Consider the following 24745-nt stretch of genomic DNA (forward strand, 5'->3'; position numbering starts at 1 on the left):
CACACACACACACACACACACACACACACACACACACACACACACACACACACACACACTGAGTAGTAGAGGAGAAGAGGCCTAACAACTGCTAAGAGTTATTGTCTTGGAGACGGCCGTACTCTGGACCTGAAGAACAAGCGTCTGGGAGACGGACGCCAAATAAACAGAAACACGAATGTCCAAATTTGACAAAAACAAGCAGGAAGCCGACAGCAACATCAAAGTAGCGGCTTGATAGAAACAAAATGGATCTTCAAAGGACAATAAATCTACAGTAAACCTTGTGACGCGGTTGTCTGATATTATCTGTATTCCCCGAGCACCACACTTCATTACACGAGAAGAAACTATGTGCCATGTGATTGTAACAATAAAATGCCACAACATGACTCGTCAAAGTGAAGTCCATCTCACAAAGCTTATAACTTTTCCACAAATGTAAAGGTAGATGCTTTTTTAAACCTGGTCTCTATAACCGAGACTCTGACTTTAAAGCAAGAAAAAGAGAATTTCTGACTTTGCTACATTGCATTGAGTTCACAAACTGAGATCATCAGACTTGCTGACAATCAGCTAATCTGTTTGATTGAGACTTTTTCACGCACAATGAAGGCAACACAAAGTGTTTCGCAGAAACAAAAGGTTATAATACAAGAAAAAAAACGTATACATCCATCCTCATTCATGGATGGATGAACAAATGCAACTTCACATTGTTTTCTGAGCAACAACAACAGAACATGGGTCACTTTCTTAGAAAAACTCTTGTTTTAAGCAATTTTAATGTCAAAGTTTGCGGTTCAGTATTTGCTATGAACTTCAATTAGAAGAGAAAAACATGGTTGATAAAAGATTAGCACTTTGTGTTGCACCTTCCATTTTTAAAAGATTTTAATTAGTCAGTATGTTTTTTTTAATGGCATGTCACTGTGAGACTTTATTTAACTGCCATTTTTGTATTATGGTCAAAATCACTTCCAGGACTGCACTATGGACACCCAGCTGTACTTTCTCTAYGTCAATCAAAAAAATGGGATTTTTAATTTTACAACATTTTGGTTTGATCTCGTAAATCCAGTACTTTCTATATAAACAACCAAACTATAGTATGTACCACATTAAAGCCGTATAATGTGCCGAGATACAGCAGTCAGATTGAAAATCTGATTAAATCAACACAGGTCTTTAACGACAATGCATTATTGTACTTAGAAGAAAGATAACACTAACCTGTAAGCCTTAGCAAGCAGAAAGAAAGCCAGCAAAATTACACACGATGAACAAAAGAAGAGAAGGTTTATGTAGTTTCATAAGTATTATCTTGACAATTTTATGCTACAAAAGAAAAGAAAAAGGTAAAGGTGAAATACAGYTTCTACATTTTTAGAGACAACAGATATTTGGTGTAAGTAAAAATGTWTCTTTAAAAGTCACATTTCAGAGTTTCTATGGAAATAATCTCAGAAAACCCAAACAATTTGTTTAGTTTTGGTTAAGTTCAAGTAACTGAGTGAGACATCTACAAATAAAATCTCTGAATATTCTCAGTTTAAATGACATCATAGGTGTGTTCATCTTTGAAACAACAGATGTAACGGGATAGAGAGAAAAGTGGAGAAATAAGAAGCAGACAAAGATGTCCTTCCAGTTTCTAAAGCTGCAGAGAACAGATTGCACCAGGGGAAAAAAATAAATCTACTAAAAATACCCCGTCTTCCTCTACTTCTCACCCTCCATCTCTGCAACCATTACTCCTTTCCACCAGCACACACACACTCACGCACACGCACACACACACACGCGCGCACACATGCACACACACAGACACACCATTTGTTTTTATCAGCATGCATTAACGTGACGAGCTCCTGAGCCGGCTGAACTGAAGAGAGAAAGTTCAGGAGTGGGTGGAGAGTGGATTGTGAGGTCACCACAGAGTGGCCAATCATCCATGAGGAGGGCAAGACATGGACGCCCGAGTCTGCTGCTGCTCCTGCAGTGTGTGTGTGTGTGTGTGTGTGTGTGTGTGTGTGTGTGTGTGTGTGTGTGTGTGTGTGTGTGTGTGTGTGTGTGTGTGTGCGTGCGTATGTGTGGTAATCCCTGGTTCAATATCACCCTCTATTTTAAGAATCTGCTCGCTTTCTCGTCTCCTGTCTTTGTCCGCATTTAAACAGAGATATCCTCTGCAGAAGCAATCTGCCAGGCCTCTCTGCTGTGTTCTCATCTGGTCAGGTTATCCAAGCACCATCACAAAAAAACACACACACACACACGCACACAGACGCTGAGTGCCAGGCAGAGAACGTTTCTATTTATAACCAGGTGCAAGGATGCATGTGCGCGGGCAAAAACCGCTCTTATCGGGTGGCATGTGATCGAGGAAATTTGTGTGGACGGAGAGAGGCATTCTGGATGTTTACATGTTTATTTAATGGAAACAGAAGAGACAGAGAAAGGAGGAGTAATAAGGACGGATCTAGGAATGCTTTTTAGGAATGCGCACCTTTTATAGATCCTGCCCTTAGGGCAGGGAGCTGACAACTTTCAGGGTGTTTGTTGTTTGTGTTATCCAGCAACCACTTGGGGGCAGCGGAAACAAGCCACGGCCACAAACGTAACATCACAAACGCAAAGATGCCCCTCTTCAAAATGGGAAAGACAAGAGAACGTAGCACTCAAATGAGGCAGATGAGTGCTCATCTTCATGAGTAGATAGTTACATTTACTTGAGTAACTTTTTGGCAAAAAAAAAAAAAACAAGGTAATTTTGGAAGTATTTTTTACTACAATATACTTTTTACTTTTACTTGAGTAACTTTATTATGAAGTATCACTACTCTTCCTCGAGTAAAGTATMTGTATGCTTTACCCACTGTGTTAAAGCACACTGGGTGCACGATGAACAAGCTTGTTTTAAACAAAGATTCACCTGCAGTTTTGCAACTTTTTTGCAAAAGTTTCATTGAACAAAATTCATCTGGACAAAATTATTATTTTTGCCTGATTTTGTTATTTTGTAATCATTTACATGAATTATTTTTATCTTTAAAATACCAAAATTTCCACATAACATATACATTTTGGTCCGTCTGATGATATAACTTTTAAATATGAAATGATTAATGTTTGGCTCAATACTTCAGTAGCCTTTTTACCAAATACCTGTTTACTCTTGCTTGAGTCATTTCTTGAACAGCTACYTTTTAGTTCTACTTGAATTAAAATATGTTTAAGATTATGTCACCACAGTAAAAGACAAATGTATTTTATGGTCTTTTTCCTTAACACGTTTTCACCAAAGGTATCAATAAGCAAATGGCACAGGAAGTAAAATAAAGCAATTGACTGTTTAGATAAACTACAAGCTGGTAATGTGACTGAAATATCAAATTTGAAATGAATAATTAACCCTTTATGACTTTATGACTACTGATGGGTTTATTTAGACAGTGGACCGGTTCCCACATAAAGGCAGAATTCAGCGCTGCTACATGTCTTTAATTTTATAGCATATCTACATGAATAAAATGTACATTTAGACCAGGCAGTTTATTGCTATATAAATAAAACATTATATGTAAATGAAAAGAACTTATCACAAGAGACATTTATTTGTAATTATGAACCATATGGGACACATTTTTAATGAWGCTATCCATGCAGACTGACAATTCCAATCAATTAATCAGACCGCAAACATAAAAGCCTGAATAATTGATTTTTATTTGCTTCTGAAATGGATCAAAAYGTGCTATTCTCTTTGCATCAGAGCACTTTATGAGCAAGCTGCTTCGTCCATCACTTATTTGGATAACACGCATTCAAAGAAGGTTGTTATAATGCCTCATTTACTGAAATTGACAAAATCCATGCAGCTAATCAAAGAAAAGAGTTTAAATTCAGTCTCTCAATGACCAATCAATGACCAATCTAACACCAATCTAACACCTGTTAGGAGGTATTAGATCCACACCTGAAATAGCTATTTCAGGTGTGGAAATGGCTATTTCCACACCTGAAATAGCTATTTCAGGTGTGGCTATTTTAAAGCCACACCTGAAATGAACCGCTTTCTTGTTTGACACAATCGGAAATTCAAAAGAAATCAATGAAGATATCAGGAAGAGAACTGTGGAGCTGCAAAAGTCTGGATCATCCTTGGGAACAATTTATCGATGCTTGGAGGTGCCGCGCTAATCTGTTCAAACAATTATATGCGTCATAATGAAAATGTCCAACCATCATAATGTTCAGGAAGAAGACCGGTTCTTGATCCAAAATGTACAAATCCACCTCAGAATAAAAGAGTTTCTGAAAATGCTGCTGAAGCTAGTAAGACAGTGAAACATGTCCGGTACCGAAAGCCATTATTCCAAAAGAAACATAAAAAAAAAAAAAAAAGCAGATTGTTGCATTTGGAGAAAAAATTGAGAAGTTTGTTGGGAACACCATCCCAAATGTAAGGCATGAAGGTGGCAGTATCTTGTTATAAGGTTGTTATGCTGCAGGAGGAATGGGTGCATTTTGTAAAATAAATGGCATAATGAGGAGAGAACATTATGWGGAAATATTGAAGACGTCATCTAACAAGGTAAACCTCAGGGGCAACTGGGTTTTCCAGATGGAAAAGCACAAACTCAAAGTGGTTATAAAGTGGCAACTGATCTAAAACAAGAGAATTTTGGTTGGATTTAACTTCAGASTGTAAAAAACAAAGGTTTGTGTGTGTTTTTGCTTGTTGTATGCAAACTTCAGGTGTCAACTGTATGTGTATAATGTTTACTCTTCTTGAGGGAAAAATAAGGCTTTTCTCCTGCTACACTTCTAGCAGGAGAGAAGCGCACACACATCCAAATTGCACAAACGCGAGACTGAAACAAGTTTTTGGTTTGTGGTGGATATTAACATATAAATGCATTATTTTTATTCTGCTTGGGGGGAATTAAAATTTCGAAGGCTAAACAGTAAATTTTTTAATATTCCTAACAACACGCCATGAAGCTCACAACATAATCAGAAGAATTAAAATACATGCAGCGTATACTTTCTAAATATTCCCATCCTTTCTGGATTGCTCTTATAATTCCCACCAAATAACACACAGTTATGAGAAGAAACACTGCTCTGGTAATACTAACTGTGCTGTGCTCCCTTTGTTTTGCACTAAAATGTCGCATTGCTGTGTTCTTACCCTCAGTGGTGGATCCAGACAGATCGATGACCACGTAGACCTTCCCCTCCGGCTCCAAGTCAATCTGCGCAAAGACAAAGACGGGGGAGAAAACAAACGTAAATCAGAGGGAGAAAAACGCAGCAGAACAGCAAGTGCAGCAGAAGGGGCTGTCCTCCAGCACAAACAAACACAACAACCCACACATAAGAGGTCATTATCTTCACCAGAATTACACTTCTCACCAGCACTTGTATCATTATCACCATTAGCTCCATTGTCTTTATAACTGTTATTTCAGCGTCATTACGGACCTCGTTTACTGCTGCTATTCAATGCAAATCTGTACGTGATGCGCTAACTGGATTCTTTGAACTTTTCATTCACACCTTCTGTTTAAAAGCTCTCCCATTCTCTTKACTCTGGCCTTTRGTAAAATAAAAAAAGAGCTGTCAGGTTTCAAACCAGAAGTGATAGAGTTGATTAAATTGAGCCTTTCCCACTCATGTGCAGCAGCAGTTAGTCAGATAAAGCGGCTGAGCATCCAAATCGAACTGCATAAAGTGTTTAATTCCCTGTACCAACACACAATGTTGTGCTGTTGTAACCTCTCTGTGAGTCTCCCTCAGAGCAGCCGTAACGGCGATGGGTTAACTTCACTCCCATGATGTCTCACACGGTGCACAAATTACACAAAGGCAGGAAGAAAGTGTCTGACCGCAGACTCAAAAGCATTTTGTTGATGTCAATAAAAAGGATAGTCAGCTTAAAAATCAATTACTAAAGAAGGAGGAGCCACTTACTGACACTTTTTCCTTCACAGCAAAGTTGTTCAGACATAGATGGAGCATTGGATACATTACAAAGTTAAAAAAAAAATATTAACTCTATGAGATAATTCAAAACCTGAAGCCACAAACGTTTGGTCAGACACTTAAAAATCTAATCTTTCTTCAGTGAACACACCATACTTCACAGGTAGCTGTGTACTTCACAGGTAGCTGTGAAGTACACAGCTACCTGTTTGCTTGAATTACAATCTTCAGAGTGGAAGTTGATAATAAGGAAGCAAGACTCAAAGTTAGCTGTTTTTAGCCATGTGGTGGAAAACTAAGCCAAAGAAACCACCTCTGGTTAACCTAGGTTTCTTTTAAAAGAGACAGCCAGACTTGAGCAGATAACAGGAAGGCTAAACGGAGTACAGAAAGGKTGCCCTGTTGTATGCTTTTATCTTTCAGTCTATGTTTTCCATWAAAAATCCTGGGTTTGGAACTGATAACTAGAGGTTGTGATCAACAAAATTCAGCAACTTTCTTGCTATATTTAGTATCTTTTCAGACAAAAAAAAAAATCGATATCTGCCAAAATTAAGATTCGGCCAGGCCAGGTTTTTTAAAGATTCATTATAGGCCGGAAAACCGCAGTTGGTTTTATAAATATTAATTTTCAGAAATATAAAGACATGAAGACATGGAGACCTGGTGTCTCTGCACAACTGGTAGTCTGATACAAAATGCTAAAGTTGACTGATCATGGTGGATTTACAGCATACTGATGCGTCAGCAGTCACTTTGCCTAGTAAACAGCAACAAACTTCACTGTCATTTAAAAGTGAAAATGTTTACGTCCACTAGCATTGTTTGTATCKGTTTTAAATGTGTAAAATCAGCTAAAACCAAGAGACAAGCATGTCAGCTGTTCAGATTGCACCACTCATTTTTTTATATWTTTTTTTTACTTTTGTACAAACCCATTGAAATATGTCATCTATTACACTAACAATRATAGGGGCTATTACTGTTAAAACTGTTAAAACTTCCCAGAAAAATCACATCAAATAACCTGAAATATCCCTTCAGGTCTGGAGCTACATTCTCTGGACTGCATTAATACTGCTAATTGGTAATAGAGGATGATTAAAACAGCTATCGGAAATTTCATAAATGTATTTTTCTTTGGTTTAAAAATAATTATGAAACTCTGCCTTAAATTGTCATCTCTGCTAATATATAAAATATATTTTGAATCCTGGTTAATGTATTTCTTCAATTGAAATTGAAATTGTTGATTTACTGCATATTTGCTTTTGTAATGAGTGATACTTAGGCGCCTCAGACAGTTCATACGCCAAAAATGATAAAACACACAGTGAACAAAGTTAATTATTAAACAACAGATCTTTTTGTTACATTTTTACAACAGTTAAAAACATAAAAAGGCAGCTGTGTTGTAATCTCTGGCATAAACTCTACTTACACATGATCCAAGAAACTATAATAATAAAATCTTAATACTTAGACAACCTGCATATAAAATGGAACATACAGTGCAATTACACAATCCACATACAATGTACATGCAATTACAGAGATTAGCAAGTATAACAGAGTGCTAAAGGGGCAGACAACTCAGGAAGGAGAGAGCGCAGGAGAGAGAGTGAGAAAGAGAGGCTTAAATCCTTCGTTAAGCTCTGGGACAGCAGCAGATCCTCTTATGCAACAGTCAGACTGACACACACGCATGCACACACACACACACACACACACACACACACACACACACACACACAGGCAGCAACACACACACTTCCATCAGGCAGTGGTGAACATAAGGCAAAGAACACAAACAAATACTAAATGGACTCTTCTTTAGTCTCTCTCATCATAGGCAATTACTTGCAATCTATGCAGAAAATATACACTGTCAAATGCAGATCTACAAAATATAATAGGTAATCAAATACATAAATAAATAACTCACACACTTTTCTTTAAAATATCTGTGTAGACTGTTTTTTTTATGTAAAGGAATCAGCCTCAAACTGAACATACTGAAAGATACAAATGATGTAAGGACAAGCATTGAAAAATCCTTTTGTTGTAAGTATAACACATGACAGCATGGGATTTGTGACCTATAAATGCCTCTGGATTCTTGATGTCTACCCTTGAAAATGATGTACTAATCCCCAAATGTAACCTCTTGCATAACAGCGCATCTCAGTGGGGATTTCGGYAGAAAGATGGACTCAGACTGATTTGGAACAGAGCGCAGCAAATGGACAGCACCATTATTGATTTAGTGCTCGGCTCCCGGGGTGACACGCCAGCCAAACACTGCACATCATCACTGACGACGGCCACTTGAATCATGTGGTGCCTTCAAGAGTGTTTTCTTCCATAACAGGAGGTTTAGTGCGATGTTTTCCTGATGGAAACCTGAGTTTTATCTTCTTTTTTCCTCATCGAAAGAATTAAAGCTTTGATATTATTTGTTATTTCAATAATGGCTGCTGTTACTCTCACCATCAGACCAATTTTCCTGTAAAGTACTTTAACTGGATGTAAGTTAATTCCTGAACTTCAATCAGTTTAGACTGCCAAGCAACCAGGACAGCTTAATTCAGGGATTAAATTACTAGGAATGCCAAAAAGCTGAATCTTGTAGCTGGAATGAAATGTTAAAATTAGAAAATTTAGTTAGATGCCTGCTGTACAACATGTTCCAATAAAAACAAGAAACACTATAAAATTGCCATATGGTATGAAAAAGTTATAAAAGTTATAAAAGGTTTTATCTATGTAGGGTCTGTTTTTTCCGTTGTTATGAATTCATGTTAGTCTTTTATATCTGTACTTATAAAAGTGTGAGATTTAACCATGAAAAGTGCACAGGAAAGTGGGACAAAACCTTCAGCGGAAGAACTGCACCCTTGGTCAAACTTCTACTGTTTTACTTCTGGGATTGCTCAGCTCATCTGTTTCTGTTTGAGCTGTCATAAACCAAGTGATGCCAAAATGTCCCCCAATCAGTTTACTCAGGATAAAGCAAACACAAACCATGTGGAGTGTTCTCAATCATTCCTTCAGCATGTGACAGTAACTAGGACACCTGAGCCTTAGTTGCACGGGAACAATTAGAAGTTGGAAACGAAGCACAAATCACATAGTGCCTGTGATGAGTGATTAATCTGCAGGATTTACCAGGGCATGCAGCAATAAAGAATAAAATAGATAACTTGAACAAATTATACTCTAAATGGCAACCATTTATTGAGTTTGTTGCTTCAATGTAAACCCCCCTGCGTACCCAGCTCTTTTCTTTTTTTTTCTTTTTGTGTGTTTTTTCGGATGTGTACATATTTGTGTAAGTGTGTATATGCATGTGCACATGTGCCATGTGCTATGGGTTTTTCACTATTCATTTTCTTTCACTATGTTTTATTATTGGGGGTGTTCTGCATGTGTTCTTTGTTCTTGAAAACATGCATTTTAAAGTCAGCGGTGTAAACAGTTTGTTTATGCTCAACACTTTTGCACCCTGGAATATGTAAACGCCTTTGTTCCATATGCAAAAATATCAATAAAAATATGAATTAAAAAAAAGAAGAAAATGGATATTAAAAAAATTCAAGAGGTGATTTTATGTCAGAAAAGGCAAATACTTTATTCTTTTCTGCTTACTAGAACTAGAACTGAGACTAGAGAGAAGGTCAGTTTAAAGTTTCAAGCATCTGTCCGCCGACTGCTAATACTGGGGATCCACTAAAATGAAAAGTTTGACTGTAGGAAAAAGTAATTTTTTGTATCAAATGACAGAGTACATTGCACATGCTTTTTGTTTCTTTTATCTTGAGTAAATCCATTTATTATCATCTCTAAGCAGTAGCCATCAAAATGGACAGAAAAGAATCCTAAGAATATCTAATTCTGTATGCAGAAACAATAAATTCATTGATAACATTGCAAGATATCGGGGTGAAATTTTTGTTATGTTTGTTTTTTAGCAATAGAAAAACAATAAAGCGTTTTCTGATTTGAACTGTGTGTCAATACCGTGAGAGAACTGGATATTTTTACAGAATCATCAGAATCTCAAACTGGTCAAAGTCTGCAGAATAAATTTTGCAGACTTTSTCAAGCGATTTTTAAAATTATTATTTTTTCAGTTGGACCAAACTAGAGAAAAAAGCTGAGGAAAAGTGAGTTACTCATTAATTTTCTGTAACTGATTAACAGTTTCAGCACCAATAAAATTCCAGGCACCGTGGCAGAAGATGGCTTTTACCTCACCACCCTGTTAAATGGATTGTAGCGTGACTTGGATTTACCAGGTTGTGTGTGTGTGCAGACGAGGTTCCCCGCCCTGACAACAAAAAGATGGGAGGAGGGAGAGCAGAAGAATCTAGTCCGCCTCATTAATCTTGTTAGACCAATTAGGACACTGATACGAGCAGGGAGACTTTGCAAACACACACCAGAGAAGGACGTGTGTGTGGCCAACTGAGTCCTCTTAATATTTAATGGCTCCAACACATTTACATGTCAAATCCAATCCTTTTACAGACTCTAGCTTCCAGGGGTTTTAATCCTTTTGTTCGTTAGAAGTAATAAAGTTTTGGTCATGAATTTACTGATTCAGTGAATGTCTGGTCCTGTGTAGAAGCTGAATTTCAATAGTCCAATGAAACCTATACTAGATATGCTGTGCTATTTGTTAAATTCCTTTAATTTCAGTCTCTATGAAAACCTTATGATTAAAAAAGAAATCCTCTTATCACCACACCCGAGTCACTTTCCTTGGTGTCCTAGATGCAAAATCAGTGCAGCACAGTCCTATATATGGAGGAGGTTAAATATGGTTATGATAAAACYAAATTCATGGGAGGCATTTCTGCAACAAACAGACTGTAAGGATGGATAGAAGAATGGAAAAACAAATATTTTTCCATACTAACCCATCCTTAGAAACCACTTAAATCAAATGCCATACTTCTCCACATTTTTCCAGACTTGTGTGAAGTTAATTTAAGCTGGACTTCAGAGCGAGGTTAACACACAAACCTAACTCTTTTACRTTCATTCAATCTACCTGCTCACACATATGACTGATATAATAAAAAACACACAGGAGTCATATGCCACAGCACAAAGAACCACTCAACCAGGCAGACAGGGCACTCAACGCTTGTATTATATCAATACTGTGTGGCTAACCCCCTCCCACTCTGTCCACCGAGCTCACTATCGCCATCCAACCAGACAGCTCTCTCTGTCTCTCTCAGGAGCGTTTAGTCTCTGTGACAGCCTCCCACATCCATCTGTCAAATGACAAATTTGGACTTTGAGAAAACTCCCGCACTTTTACACRAACAACATGTGTGTGTGTGTATGTGTGTTTGTCCCTCTTTCTGTTGGCCAGCAACTCGAGCACACACAGGAGGCTCGTGCTGAGTGAGACTGCATGACAGTCATGCATCTTTAATGTAACATCACAGACAGCTAATAATGTAAGAAGAGCTGGAGCTTTGTGCTGGTCGGAGGGGTGGGGGGGGTAGAGGCCCCTCCACCCCCCCGCCCCCTCCCCCAACGTCAAGCAAAATTATTGGTGCTCCTGGACTGGCTGCTTTGAAACCAGTACCATGTGATGGCAAATTTTTTTGCCATCACTGAGCTTGAGTTGTTTTTGAAAGGAAAGGACAAAATGCTGGTGTCCAGGTGTGCAAAACTGGTAGATAAGCATCAAATTGTAGCAACTGCAACCGCAGATAAAGACAGCACACCACACTTCTCATATTTTTATTGGAGAAAATGTAAAAACCATTAATTAGCCACCACTTTAGATAAAATCCAGATAAAATCAAAGTCTGGTGTTGTAATGTAGCAAACTGTGAAAAAAAATACATGAATACATTTGCAAGAACCCATAGATTAAATAGAATGGACATTTCCAGTTACATCATTAAAGCCTGTTWAGTCATCTTAAAGATCACAAACAGTGCAGATGAGCGTGTGATATCCAGATGGACTGGCAGACGGTCTGATGAGCAGCCTCTGGGGATCAGCCAGTCACTGCCATCGGATGAAAACAGCCTTCAGAAAGATCCAAGTTGCATAAGGGAGCCTTGACTGGGGCTGCGTGATTGGAGGAAATTATCTAATCAGATAGTACGCATAATTCTGTCCACACTAATGCAGTATGTGTCTACCATGACGGTTTGATCATCTTGTATGATGAAAACATCGAACAAAGAGGGAACTGTTTGGTGCCGAGGTCTTTAAAACCAGTGACATAGAAATCAGTTGGTTGAACTTTCAACTGGTATGTTTTCTTGACCTCACATTTTTAAAAATATGTGAGGTACAATAAAATGTTCATTTTGAAATACCCAAATATAGGAAAGGCGAAACGGAGACAACAATAGCAGATCCATGATGTATTTACACCACCTTGAAGTTCATATAACTTCCATCATATTTCTAATAAACTATAATCAAATCAAATTCTTCTGTTTGTTAATGAGCTTACAGATTGGAAAAGCTTGAGTTTACAGTTTTAATGCATCCGTTTCTTTCAGTATTTAACCAGCTGATCATTGGTCAGCAAGCAAGAGATTTCAATCACTTGGCCAGTGCAGTAATGGTTTCAATGGTATGTGTTTTTTCAGGCATATGCAACATCTGAATATTTCAAAGTTTTACATTTTTCTGGATTTCACAAAGTAAAAAATCCTCAAAACGTTATTCTCTCTATAATTTAACAGAATAGATGTACAGATGTGTTTCTCTGAAATCTTATGGTGGAGTTTGTCAAAAACACGGATGCCAAAGTATTGATTCCACCTGCTGACCCCAGGCTCTCAGATTTCCTCCCATTCCTTACCTGCAACTGAGAACACACATGAACTGCGCTGCAGCGTGCACCACTCTCGGACACCCAGCGATGACCTTGTTTGGCATCAGTGAGCAGTACAGTGTGCTCGATTTTTTGTGTATGTGGTTATGAGTCTATTGTGAGTGTGACAACAGTGCATCTTAAATCCAGCCTGTCCTACTTAAACAGTAGGTCAATAAGGGGAGTCTGATGATGTCACTGTTGAGGGAATGGAGTCTTTGGGTCAGGAATGAAAGTAAGTTAGGATGAAATACAGCTGGTGTGAAAGTAAAAAAAAAAGGACAGGAAGAGGTAACAAGAACATCCTGCTGTCCCAAGTACAAAAATAATCTGTTGCTAGTCGTTTTCAGTTTTAATTCTACCTTAACCAAGTCAGGATATTGCAAGATTTTAGTATTTTTTTSGTTTAGCAGAGGAATGACCATGTTGCAAAGCAACTTAAACTTTAGCTTTCTCTATTTTTGGCTCCCAGTTTCTTCAAGGGTCAGCAATGCCAGTGGTTCCTAACCTTTCCTAACCCCCAGGTTTAGGATAAAAATATGCTACAGCCCACCCTATCAAAAGGCAAAGTTCAGATATGTTCGATGAAGTGTCAGGAAATGGGAATTCCTGAAATATCAAAGATGACCAAAGTTTAACTAAGTCTAGTTTAACTGTAATAGTCTGCCTCTTGTTTCTGTGATCAAACTCAAAAGAAACGGTTGGCATTCATAACATTAAAATGTTGCTCTTCAAGATGTCTTTCCAAGAGGTAGAAGTTAAAATTTCAAACTCCCTGAATTTTGTGGACCTTTCAACCTTCAGTTTTTGAGAAGATCTGAGCGGCCGATCCAAAGAAAGTTGTTACTGAATCCTGATAACACTTAGGTTCACCATCAGTCGGTCACTAGTTAGAGCCAATCAAACTCAAAATCTGTAGCAAGTCAACTCTACAGTTTATCTGAAAGCATAGACATTTATTWCAGTCACACAATATGGCCACTGTTAAGAATAGCTAACTCGATTGAAACTCGACTCTGTATGCAAGTCTGGGTCTTTTCCACTTAATAGTAAGAGAAACTACATAGAAGAGTGGTAATAAAGCACAACCTAGTCTTGCTCAGTAGTATGATGCATTTGGTGGTCAACAACTGCAAATCTGAAGATCAGTCAATTCTGGTCATCAGCTACTTAAAACTACTATATAAAAGAAAGAAAAACAATAAAATCCAATTTACTGTTTGTCTAAAATTGCTAAATAAGTTCAGGATTTATAAGAAATGTGTTTGGTGTGAAGGTGTTGTCTGTATTAGCAATACAGGAAAAAAGATCTCCTTATTTATTAGTTTTTAATTCATAAACATGGAAATTAACCTGGTTAGAGCCTTTAAAGTACAATCAGTGGTGATGGATTGTGGATCTTCTGATTTGTGTTGAGCATGTGTCATGTGCCGGTGAAAAGTGTCWAACTATCGATGGCTGACGTTGGATCTGGCTCTGCAAGGTAGCGTTCCAGAGACTGATCATCCGGTCTCAAAAGCCCACAAGTTTTCAAAAGCCTCAGAGCTCCCAGCCTTCTGCAGGACATATTTACATGTACACACAGCTTCACTCTACACCTCATCTCCAGCTTCCTTTACTTCATCAACCAGCCCCAGTTTAATCCATCCTCCTTTCATCTCCTCTAAAACTCTCATCTTGCTCTTCCTCTGAGACCTCTTCCTACTTCTTTTAACACTACATACAACTTATGACTTAAATAGAAAAACATCTAAAGTCTCAACGTGTAAAGTTGCACCAACCAGACTTTTCTTGTTGATATGGATACCCATTTTTTTGAGGACTTAAAAGTTGGTTCTCACTTTTTATTGTGAAGGCTAACAAACCGCTGCAGGTTTTTGGATAGAAGTAGTTTTGAATCCAACAGAAAATGTATTAATAAATTAAAACAATGTTGTCATTTATGAGTGAAAACACTATGTTCCAAGATTATTTCTTAATTTCATTGAACTCAAAAGAAGTCATTGGTTTAAAGACCAAACCCTGGTAGTTCTTAGTTGTGATGTATTTAATGAATCTGGGACGGTATTTATTCAGTATTTCACCTATCAACCATCAATCAGAACAGCCTGATTTCGCAGGCTGACTTGGTGCATTGCTATCAATAACTGCTGATCATACAGTTGAAAGAATATAAAATATAAACCTCCTTTTCCGACCAAACTACAAAGGTAAAATAAATTGGCTTAAATGTTTATAAGAGAGCTCATAAAAATGATCTGTTCATTTTGAGCAAGAACATCTGTGGTTAGATCGAGGTGCTCCATTAATGTTATGGCAGCACATCTGGGTGTTGTGTATAGTGTGAAAGTGAACGGTAAAAGCAGTGATTGTTTATCCATGGCACTGTGAAAAAGCAGAAACGCCCTCAATATTCTCAGTTAGAGTGAGGAGCTGCTTATATATAGAGTCACAAATTTAACAACAACGTTCTGTAATTCCTTTTACCTTGTCTACTAAAACGTTTTACTTTCTCCAAATTGAAATGTTCCAGTTGCAGATTTCAACATGGGTTGTTTTTAAAATATGTTTTCACACAGCCTCAGTTCTGTAATGTGACCGGACTTTACATGCTTTACTGAGGTTTACTTCAGAAAAAAAGTTTTWAAAAAAATCCATCGAGTGCCTCTACAGTTACTATGATTTAAATAACCCGGTGAAACATGTCTAAATCTGTCTTTGCTTCAAATTATGCAACACGGTAGACAGCACAGTTAAGTTGCCTTTAGATGGTTATCTTGAAGAATCAACTGCATCTTTATGCGGGTGACTGCAGTGAAATTTCCCTTAAGCCACGAGGAATGGAGAAACTAAAGCTGCAGTAGATAACTTTTGTAAAAATATTTTTATATATTTGTTAAAACTGTCCCAGTCAGAAACAACCAGAGTCAGAAGAAAGGCCTTGTCACATAGTCACTGCCACTTCCTCTCTGCTATGCTACAGCTCTCCCTAATCCTGATGCTAAGTAGCCTGCTGTGCTAGTTAGCATGACCACCAATGACTGAGGATAAACAATTTTCCTGTAAGATTACAGCAAGGTTAGGTTGTTTTTCTGTTATTAGCACAGCTGGAGCAAACGATCAATCTTGAGCTTGTGTCTTGAGCAATCTTGAGGTGTGAGCAGCATATACATAAACATGATTGATAGCGTTAAGACCCTCCTTCTGGCTCTGTAGTTGTTTCTGACAGAGAGCAGTGTATTTCTATAAATGACAGTAGGACTTGAGAAAAGAGGCAGAGGAACTTTTTTTTCACAGATTATTGTACTGTCAGGACATGGTGACATTTTTCACAAATATGTAAAAAAAGAAAAAAAAAAGAAAAAAAAAAAGAGATTTTTATAAAAGTTACTTACTTTTGCTTGTTTCTAACTTTTATTCTGGTGCCTTAAAGAACCACAACCAGTTCTACTTTGTGCCATCTGTCCTGCATTTCCCACCAACTCTCACCCAACCATACCCTCTCTCCGGTGTGTCGGTGGGTGAGATACTGTTTCCATGGGGATGGACTGTTGCTGTCGCCATGGGTACGGGCTCCACCGAGCATCTCAATTACTGAGTGGGACAATTAATAAGCATCAAAGCCTGGTTAATATTTCACCAGCGACTCAAAGCAGGTCCATGGGAGATGGAGAAGTGGCCGGAGACAAAAAGATAACAAGAAGAGACCGCAGAGAGATGACAAGACAAGGGAGAAAGTGAGAAAAAAACAACAAATMTGAGGAGCTCGGGCTTCAGTAGTCATCTGATGAGCAGGAAACAAACCATGTAATGGACTGGCCAGACCTTGTCTTCATAAAGCCCAAAAAACATGCTGGAAATTATCTGCTTCGAGCTACAAGGTTCCATCCAAATGTAGATTGAACAAATATGTTTAAAGGGTTAATTAGCTAATTTGATCAATCCTATTCTTATCCGCCTTTTGACCACATTTAGACAGCAATATATGGCCTTACGTATACATCTTTCTATCTTTAGCTTTCAGTCACATTTTTTTGTTTACACTAAAGGCAGTGTGTTATGGCGGGTGGGTTTTTTGGACTTTAGTTTCATTCGTGTTTCTGTTTGATCATTTCCTTATTGTTTATGGTCTGATAGGTTCCTATTTTAGTTTACCCCTTTTGTTAGTTCAGTTATTCTCATTGGTTGTGCTTTGAATTTGCTTCTTTACATTTCTGTTAATGTTCAGATTTGGTTCAAATTTTCATTTCATTCCCTTTGCTTGTCCTCTTCTTCAGTCTGCCATTCTACTCTACTTACCTTACATTAACTCTTCTGGTTGTTTTATCATGTCCATCTTTCCCTGATTGTATTCAAGATTCCTGGTTTTCATTGTTCCCCACTGGCTCCTTCCATCGCACTCCCGTGGCTTCTCGTGTTTTACCTTCTTTATTCTTCATTGTTCCCGGTGTTCATTGTAAGCTTCCTTTTATTTTTCCATCCTTAAAATCTCCTTTATCCGTAAAGTTTCTGTACTTGGGTCCTCTTTTGCAACCAAACATTACACACTGTCCTCCTTCCTTCCTTGTTTATTAGTGAAGTCTGTCTCTTGAGTGAGATTTTACAAAAAACAGGCTGTTGGTACACCCAATGGCCACTTTTTTTTAGGTTCACCTTGGTAGAGAACCACCTATTACTTTAGGAACCGTGTGGTGTTTAAACGATGATTAGGTACTACGGAGCCCAAAATGTACCAAGAAAATGTGTCCTACACCATTACACCACCACAACATAGGATGGATGTATCCATGCTAAGATCTTACCCTAAACCTACCATCTGAATATCATAGTTAAAATCAAGATTCATCAAACCAGGCAACATTTTTCTAATATTTTGATGTTTGATAAACCTGTGTCAGTTCACTGTTTTCGGGTAATACAAGCAATACCCATAGTGGTCTTCTGCTGTTGTAGTCAAATTCCTTTAAGAGTTTGCTTGTTCAATCTTCAAAGGTGGCATTCTGCACAAACTGTAACAAGTGGTTGTTTGAAAGACTGTTGCCTTGTTATTATCTCGAATCAATCTGCTCACTGCCCTCTAACATCAAGGAACCTTTTTCCACATAACTGCAGATCACCAACAATGATGCCAGGCCACTGAAGTCCCTTTTTTCCACCATTAAGATGTCATCATCATGGAGTTGCTTAAAACAGCAACATTTTAAAATTAACCATTACCAACTACATTGTTTGTCAATCTGCCAACCTGTGGAAAAACCCAGCTAAAACAGCACCTCATTCCACCTCATTCCAGCTTTTGAGGTGCAACAATTTTCTGGCTGTATAAAGGGTCAACCGCAGGGCAAGTACTTTTGATTTTTCAGAGTGAATGTGAAACCACAATACACTCAACCAGACTCCAAACTACCATTTGCTCTGCTGTCACATTTTGTGCTGACTGTGCTCCAATGTTATGACCACATACATAAATACTGATGAACCAACACAAGGCGATATCAGCTAAGATGTTCCCACCCAAAGTTAATTTTTCTTATATAAATACATGGCAGTATGACATATTATGGGTAAGATTACTATAAACATTATACGTTTTAACACTTTAGCAGCATTATAAATAATTGCTGCTTTTTGTTTTAAATAAAAGTAATTTGAAACGGTTGTTATTTTAAAATTATGTGTAAATAACTTGAAAGCTTGGTACGTTAACTCTTGCTCATTGTGCCATGAGTTACAGGACTGAGCTGATGTAATCCTCCATTTATTTATCTTTGCAATAATTTAGCTACAGAAAAAGCTTCTCCATTATTGGCACAAATGTTTAAGCATTTGAAAAGAAAAGCTTGACTGATCTGACTCAGACAAGCCATTAAAACATTTCCATCATCTGCCTCCTTGAGTCCTTCCCATCCCCACTTGGAGAGTGAAGAGCAAAGGAAGGTAAGAGTATCAGGAGGAAGTAGATAAAAGAGGATTTTCAGGCACACAAGAGTGGCAGGAAGGAGGAAGATGATGGTTAGAAGAGGATAGGGGATAAGTGTAAGATGAGAAGGAATTTTTCCTGTTGGGGAGGGAGGAGAAAGGATGAGGGAGAAACGGTTGGCACGAGTGGTGAGTAATGGAGTAATGCGGGGAGGAGGGGAAGTTGGTGGGACTGCGTCGCTCTGAGGCAGATGTATTGAAGCGCCGGCTGGCAGATCAATAGGATGTGCTCAATCAACAGAGTGATCCATATGCTCTGACCTAACTTTAGATGGCCGAGAGTTGAGATGCGTGTGAGTGCGAGTGTGCCTATTTATATATACGCTGACGTATGCTGACATAGTAAATGGTTTCCCTTTTGTTTTTTTCCCCAAACAAAAGACCTCATTCAGGTGGACATGCTGCCTCTAAAAGCCTTAAACAGAAAGTACAATGAGGATTTTATAGTATTGCATCACAAAAAAAGGCTAACTAAAGACTTCAATTTGACTTTAATTCATTAGAATGACTATTGTCCTCACATTAAATTATTGTCATAATACAATCAACTCTAGTTCATTTATCTAGAAAGTTTGGTTCATTTGGGGAGGTGTGAATGCACAATCAAATTTTGATGCAGTCCAAAAAAAGAGAACTCTGGTCCATCTAAAAACCTACGTCACAGTTCGGTTGAAGTGAACTCTGATGCGGTTTGAATGCATGTGACTGCCAAGCAGACCAGAAACCAGTAGACTACACTGCAGGGAATTCTGGGTACAAAACAAACGCTAGTGGCTTTTATGAAAGACAAAAGAGAAATCTCCCAGCCGCTAAATTTTGATGCCGCTCCATTTTTGTTTACATTTTGTGAAGAAGTACATTGTCATCGTGTCTTCTTCAGAGGTTTTCATGTAGTTTCTTTTAGTAGTTCTTGGTGCAGCGCCACCACAGGCGAGGAGGGGACAGGGTTTTTCAAAGGGTTGGGATAGTTTGACACACTGCAGTGTGAAAGTGAAAAGCACCAGCTGAAAATACAACAAATGTTGCAGTATTGGTCCCCAATAAATCCCCATTAGTCTAAAATTATTAAAACATTAATGCTAGAACAATAAAGCAGCATACAAGATTTTAAATCCAAGAACTTATTTTTTTATATCTACAATATGAGAGGCTGCAGAGCGGTGTATTATTAGCAATGTTGCTTTGCACCAAGAAAGCCTTGGGTTTGAATCCTGGTCTGGGGGTCACGAGTGGTGAGTAATGGAGTAATGCGGGGGAGGAGGGGGGAACATACAAACATACAGGAGTTTGTATGCTCTGGTGCATGCGTGGGTTCCCTCTAAGTACTCTGGCTTCACAGTCCAAAAATACAGCTGTTGGGTTAATTGGCATCTCAAAACTGCTCTTATGAGTGAGTGAGTGTGTGTGCGGTTGTTAGTCCCGTGTCTGTGTTGCCTTGCATGGGCTAACAACTTATCCAGGATGTGACATGCCTCTAGCATAATGACAGGCAGCAGCAGGCCTGCATGTACAGTATAGGCGGGTACAGGCGAGGGATGTTGTGCGTTCAGAAAGCAAAACGAACAGGAAGATTCAAAAGACGAAAACTGATTACACTGGCTGGCAGCAGCATCTTGCAAATAATTACTATCAAAATCTGAGTTTGGAGCTTAAAAGCATAGATAAAAATACATATAAAAACTCCTAGCCACTTATAGATTGATGACATTGACTTGTTAGTTTGTTTTTTGTATCTTTGCATTTTGAAAAGTTGATTGCTTGACACAGCAACTTTTGTAATAACACACCCTCACTACATTTTCTCAGTAGATAGTTAAGGATACAGAGACATATCCTTCACAGATGATCTCGTTTCCAACAGAACCTCTACGGGGTACAGTTTATTAATCTTTATTTTTATTTTAGGCCTTGTGGCAGTTTTACTGAAAGTTTCCTGAGTGTTTTTCACATCATAAAATTCTCTGCAGCAGAGGGGAACACAAAGAGGCCCAGACCAGCTATCTACAAATGACAGATCTAGAGCCAGTAACTACTTCTGCTCTCCATTTTTAAATGCAGGAAATGCATTAAACTTAAAGCCACAATAAAAAGATTAAACAGTAGAACATGAAGTGCAGTATTAAGGTCAGTACGGAAGCTTAATAGTAGCCTGCTTTATCTGATGTTTGTTTGGGATCTTTGCATTGCTGGTACTGTACCAGGGTTTCCCCCCAGTGTATTATCAGCCTGGCGGGCCACCAGGCTTTACTTGTGCCCCCACCAGGSTTAGCATTGCTTATTTATTCAAGTCTTTTTAAAATATTTACATTTTTTAAGACTTTGTAGTTGGTGTTCAGGTATTAATTTTTCAGTCTTTCAATAACGCATAATTATCAAGTGATATTTTCAAATTTCCTGTCAACTTTAAACATTTTTCAACTCAAAAACATGATAGGCTGCTGGATGAGTGATTGCCAAGTGCTCCAACCACCAGACTTAGCAAATTTTCTGGGGGAAACCTTGCTGTATCAAAGTTTCTGACCCAAATTGTCTTCAAGGGCAGCCTGCAATCCATCAAGGCTAAATTTTATCATAAACTGGTGGAAGCAGCACAATCCTGAAGGTGTGTTTCGTATTGCTTCTAACCAAGGTCTGCAACAGGGAAGTAATCAATTCAAAAAGTGCATCTCATCTTCTCCTCTCTTTTCTGATGAGAAGATAAGATGGAAGCATTTTGTGGCTAAACTGCATGTGGCTGAGGTGGAACCTGCATGAATTTGGTGAATTTATATTTTTCAGCCAGCATGTATAATTCTGACCTGATACAGATTAGAGAGAATCCATGTTAGAAATGATCATTATTACACCCCAAATTACTATCACACACAATAATAATATACTCATGCACACTTCTGATGAGAACTGCAAATATGTTTTTATTTACATACAATTACTAAAAGTTTTTGCCTTGTTAAAGCCGCATACTCTGGCTCCGTTCTGCACTACAAAATTTCCACAGGTGCAGATTAGAAAGTTGGTGGTTACATGTAGCACTTGTGGTTGTAAAAATGTAAGAACAAGCGCAACATCTGGGCCGGTAGTGCCAGTGCTTTTTGAGAGAGCGCGGCATTGCATTTTTAGACTGATAAGAAGATAAAACAAAAGGAAGACGTCTGAGAGGGTAACGACAGAGAATGTGGGCCTTTTTGACGAACTGTCATATTACAGCCATAAACTTTAATTATTAGGCATTTTATTTGGACGTCACCAACACAAAGCAGTGCACAGCTATGAAGTAGGAAGAAAAATGCTTCATGGTTTGGGAAAATCTTGTGCAAATTAAAATCTTAAAAGTGTGGAATGGATATGAATTCGCCCTCCTGAGTACATACATTGTTTGGAGCAGTATTCTACAGCTCCTTAAGAGAAACCATGTGGCCTACTGGATGCTTCTCTGATTAATGCTCTCTCAGTTAAGGTGGGTACTGTCTCCATTTTCAGATGATGGACTGAACTGTTCACTGTGAGATGTTTAATGCCTTGATGTTGTTTTTATTGATTGATTGAACCTAAACCTGCTTTTGGCTTCTCCAAAACACTCCAACCAGTCTGCTCTACTCCTTAGTGTTTATGATGTTGTTTGTTTACTAATATTCTCTAACAAACCTCTGAGCCCTTCACAGAACGAGAACTCAAACAATTAATTGTCATTAATCGATTATTTCAATTATCTTCGACTAGCTTTGTAATCAATTACTTGCTAACGAGAATATAAAGACTTAATACAGGCAATTTTCTGAAAGAATAACAAACTCAGAGGAGTACTTACATGAAAACTATGCAAAAAATCTAAACATTTTGCATTTAAGTAAAAAGAAAAAACCTTCTTTGTCCGTTATATTGCTCTACCCAATACTCCTCAAGTGGAATAGCTTTAGCTTCACCTGCATCAAATTCTGTAGAAAAAATCTCAAACTAAGTACCGTTAGCGATTATTTATTGATTGGTTAATCCATAAAAATGATCAACAGATCAATCCTACACTCTATTGGTGCTATGTCAAGCAACAAGAGCTGAGCTTTTCAAATATTTATGTCAAAAACATTTTTTTTAGCTTCAAATTCATCTCTTGCTACAAATGATCAAGTGTAYCTGAAGGACAGCTGTTAGTTATTTTCTCATTTAAAAAAGCAATCAAATTATTTATTTGCTTATTTTAATGAATTTCCAGTGTTGTATGAAATAAGTTTAAGTGACTAAATGAGACATTTGCAGAATGCAACAATTTATTATCAGATTGATTAATTGTCCAAAAAAATCAAAAGAATGATCAATTACTATGATAATGGTTCGTTGCAGCCATAACTCAGAGCTAGTTTGCTGTATAGTATTCACCAATTCTTTATTACTTGTGAAGTATTATCCCCTTCCTCAGTTTTACATAGTCTACTAACAGTTATGAGACTTCTTAAAATTGGATGGAAGGAAAGGGAAGCCATTGCAGCTGATTGGTGTGGCAGTTTTTTCAAAAATATGTGTACATTGTGTACCTGGAGGTACTTTCCACTGCTTAACACAATGCATCAAACTACTATGCAAATAAAGCAGGCCTTGTTGTATTTTTGTTTTGTTGCAAACCATAATGTTCCTTTTAGTTATGGTGGCCCTGAGGTGCAAACCACTTCAACATTAACATGGCACAATTACAAATTCAAAAACCCAACAACATTAACAAAGCACTACAACATTAACAAAACGGAAAGAGCATGTCCCAGTTGGAGACCTGAGAAAAAGCTGAGTGGATGACTGTGCTTTTGAATCGGAAGTAATCGCTTGAGCGGGTCGGCCCGTTGTTGYGATACATTATAGCATAGACATTAAAGGGTCCGCCATATTGAAAGTGGCTTATCTGCTAGCAAGCTAATACAAGTAAATGGACCGAAATTCGTAATGTGCCGTTCTGCAAAGTAATTTAAGTTAATGAATGTCACTGACACAATCTCTCACACACCATTATATATAGAAATGAAAAAGAAAACTCTATGGACAACGTTTCGAACTTTTTGATGTGATTATTTAATTGTTTTGGGGCACAATAATTACATTTGATATAGCTGATTCTGATAAATCGTTTTTATTGATGAACACACAAGAAACATCTTACAGACAACTGACGTAGCTTAAAGTAATCATGTTTGACCACTGACAAACTTCTAAGTAACCATGGCAACATAAACAAACAGCAAAAGCGCCCGTTACAGGTTTCTCATTGCCTCTCCCTCTTTACCCTCTGTAGAAAAACTACACAGTATAAAAAAAAAGTTAGCTAAGAAAATAATCAGRGCAGTGAACTGGGCCAATTTAGTTACGAAGGAAATATTTCTTGGTTGTTTAGAAGTTTGTCTCACCACAGAAATGCACAGTATTGGCCACAAAGTCAAGAAATTCTGCACGTAAATTTACGTTGTTGTTATTATCTTTAATTCTTACCTRTGAAAGGTAGAGGTAGTGGATCCACTTTATACTGCAAAACCGTTTAAACTAGTTCAAGCAGCACGTTCTCTCCACTGCCATTTTCAAGATGGCGGTGACGTAAGTAGGACTGAACATAAACATATTCATGCCTATTGTCCAATCAGCGATTTTTCAGGTTTCCAACTGGGACATACCTTTTCCGTTTTGTTAATGTAGTGCTTCGTTAATGTTGTGTTTTGAATTTGTAATTGTGCTTCGTTAATGTTGTTGTGTTTTTGAATTTTTTGAATCATTCAATCAATCAATCAAATTTTATTTGTATAGCACATTTCATTGAAGTGGTTTGCATCTCGGGGCCGGTGTGTGGTCATGCAAACCTGTAGCATTCATGCCACACACACACACACACACACACACACACACACACACACACACACACACACACACACACACACACACACACAC

At 37.9% G+C, this 24745-nt stretch overlaps 2 protein-coding genes across 2 annotated transcripts in view; both read right to left on the reverse strand.

Moving 5' to 3' along the window:
- Positions 1-5267, reverse strand: part of prkcea (protein kinase C, epsilon a) — a gene marked incomplete at its 5' end in the record, with an annotated part of 28154 nt that extends 22887 nt beyond the window's left edge. The window contains one exon of the mRNA XM_017310696.1: positions 5195-5267. Within this exon, the coding sequence (XP_017166185.1) occupies positions 5195-5267 (73 nt within the window). The remainder of the gene's footprint in view (positions 1-5194) is intronic.
- A 10208-nt stretch (positions 5268-15475) lies between these two features.
- The window catches only part of six3b (SIX homeobox 3b), a 17835-nt gene continuing 8565 nt past the window's right edge, over positions 15476-24745 (reverse strand). Inside the window, exon 4 of the mRNA XM_017310625.1 lies at positions 15476-15487. The gene's annotated coding sequence lies outside the window, so the exon portion shown is untranslated. The remainder of the gene's footprint in view (positions 15488-24745) is intronic.

This window comes from Poecilia reticulata, linkage group LG19, assembly GCF_000633615.1.
Source record: "Poecilia reticulata strain Guanapo linkage group LG19, Guppy_female_1.0+MT, whole genome shotgun sequence".
Classification (NCBI taxonomy): domain Eukaryota; kingdom Metazoa; phylum Chordata; class Actinopteri; order Cyprinodontiformes; family Poeciliidae; genus Poecilia; species Poecilia reticulata.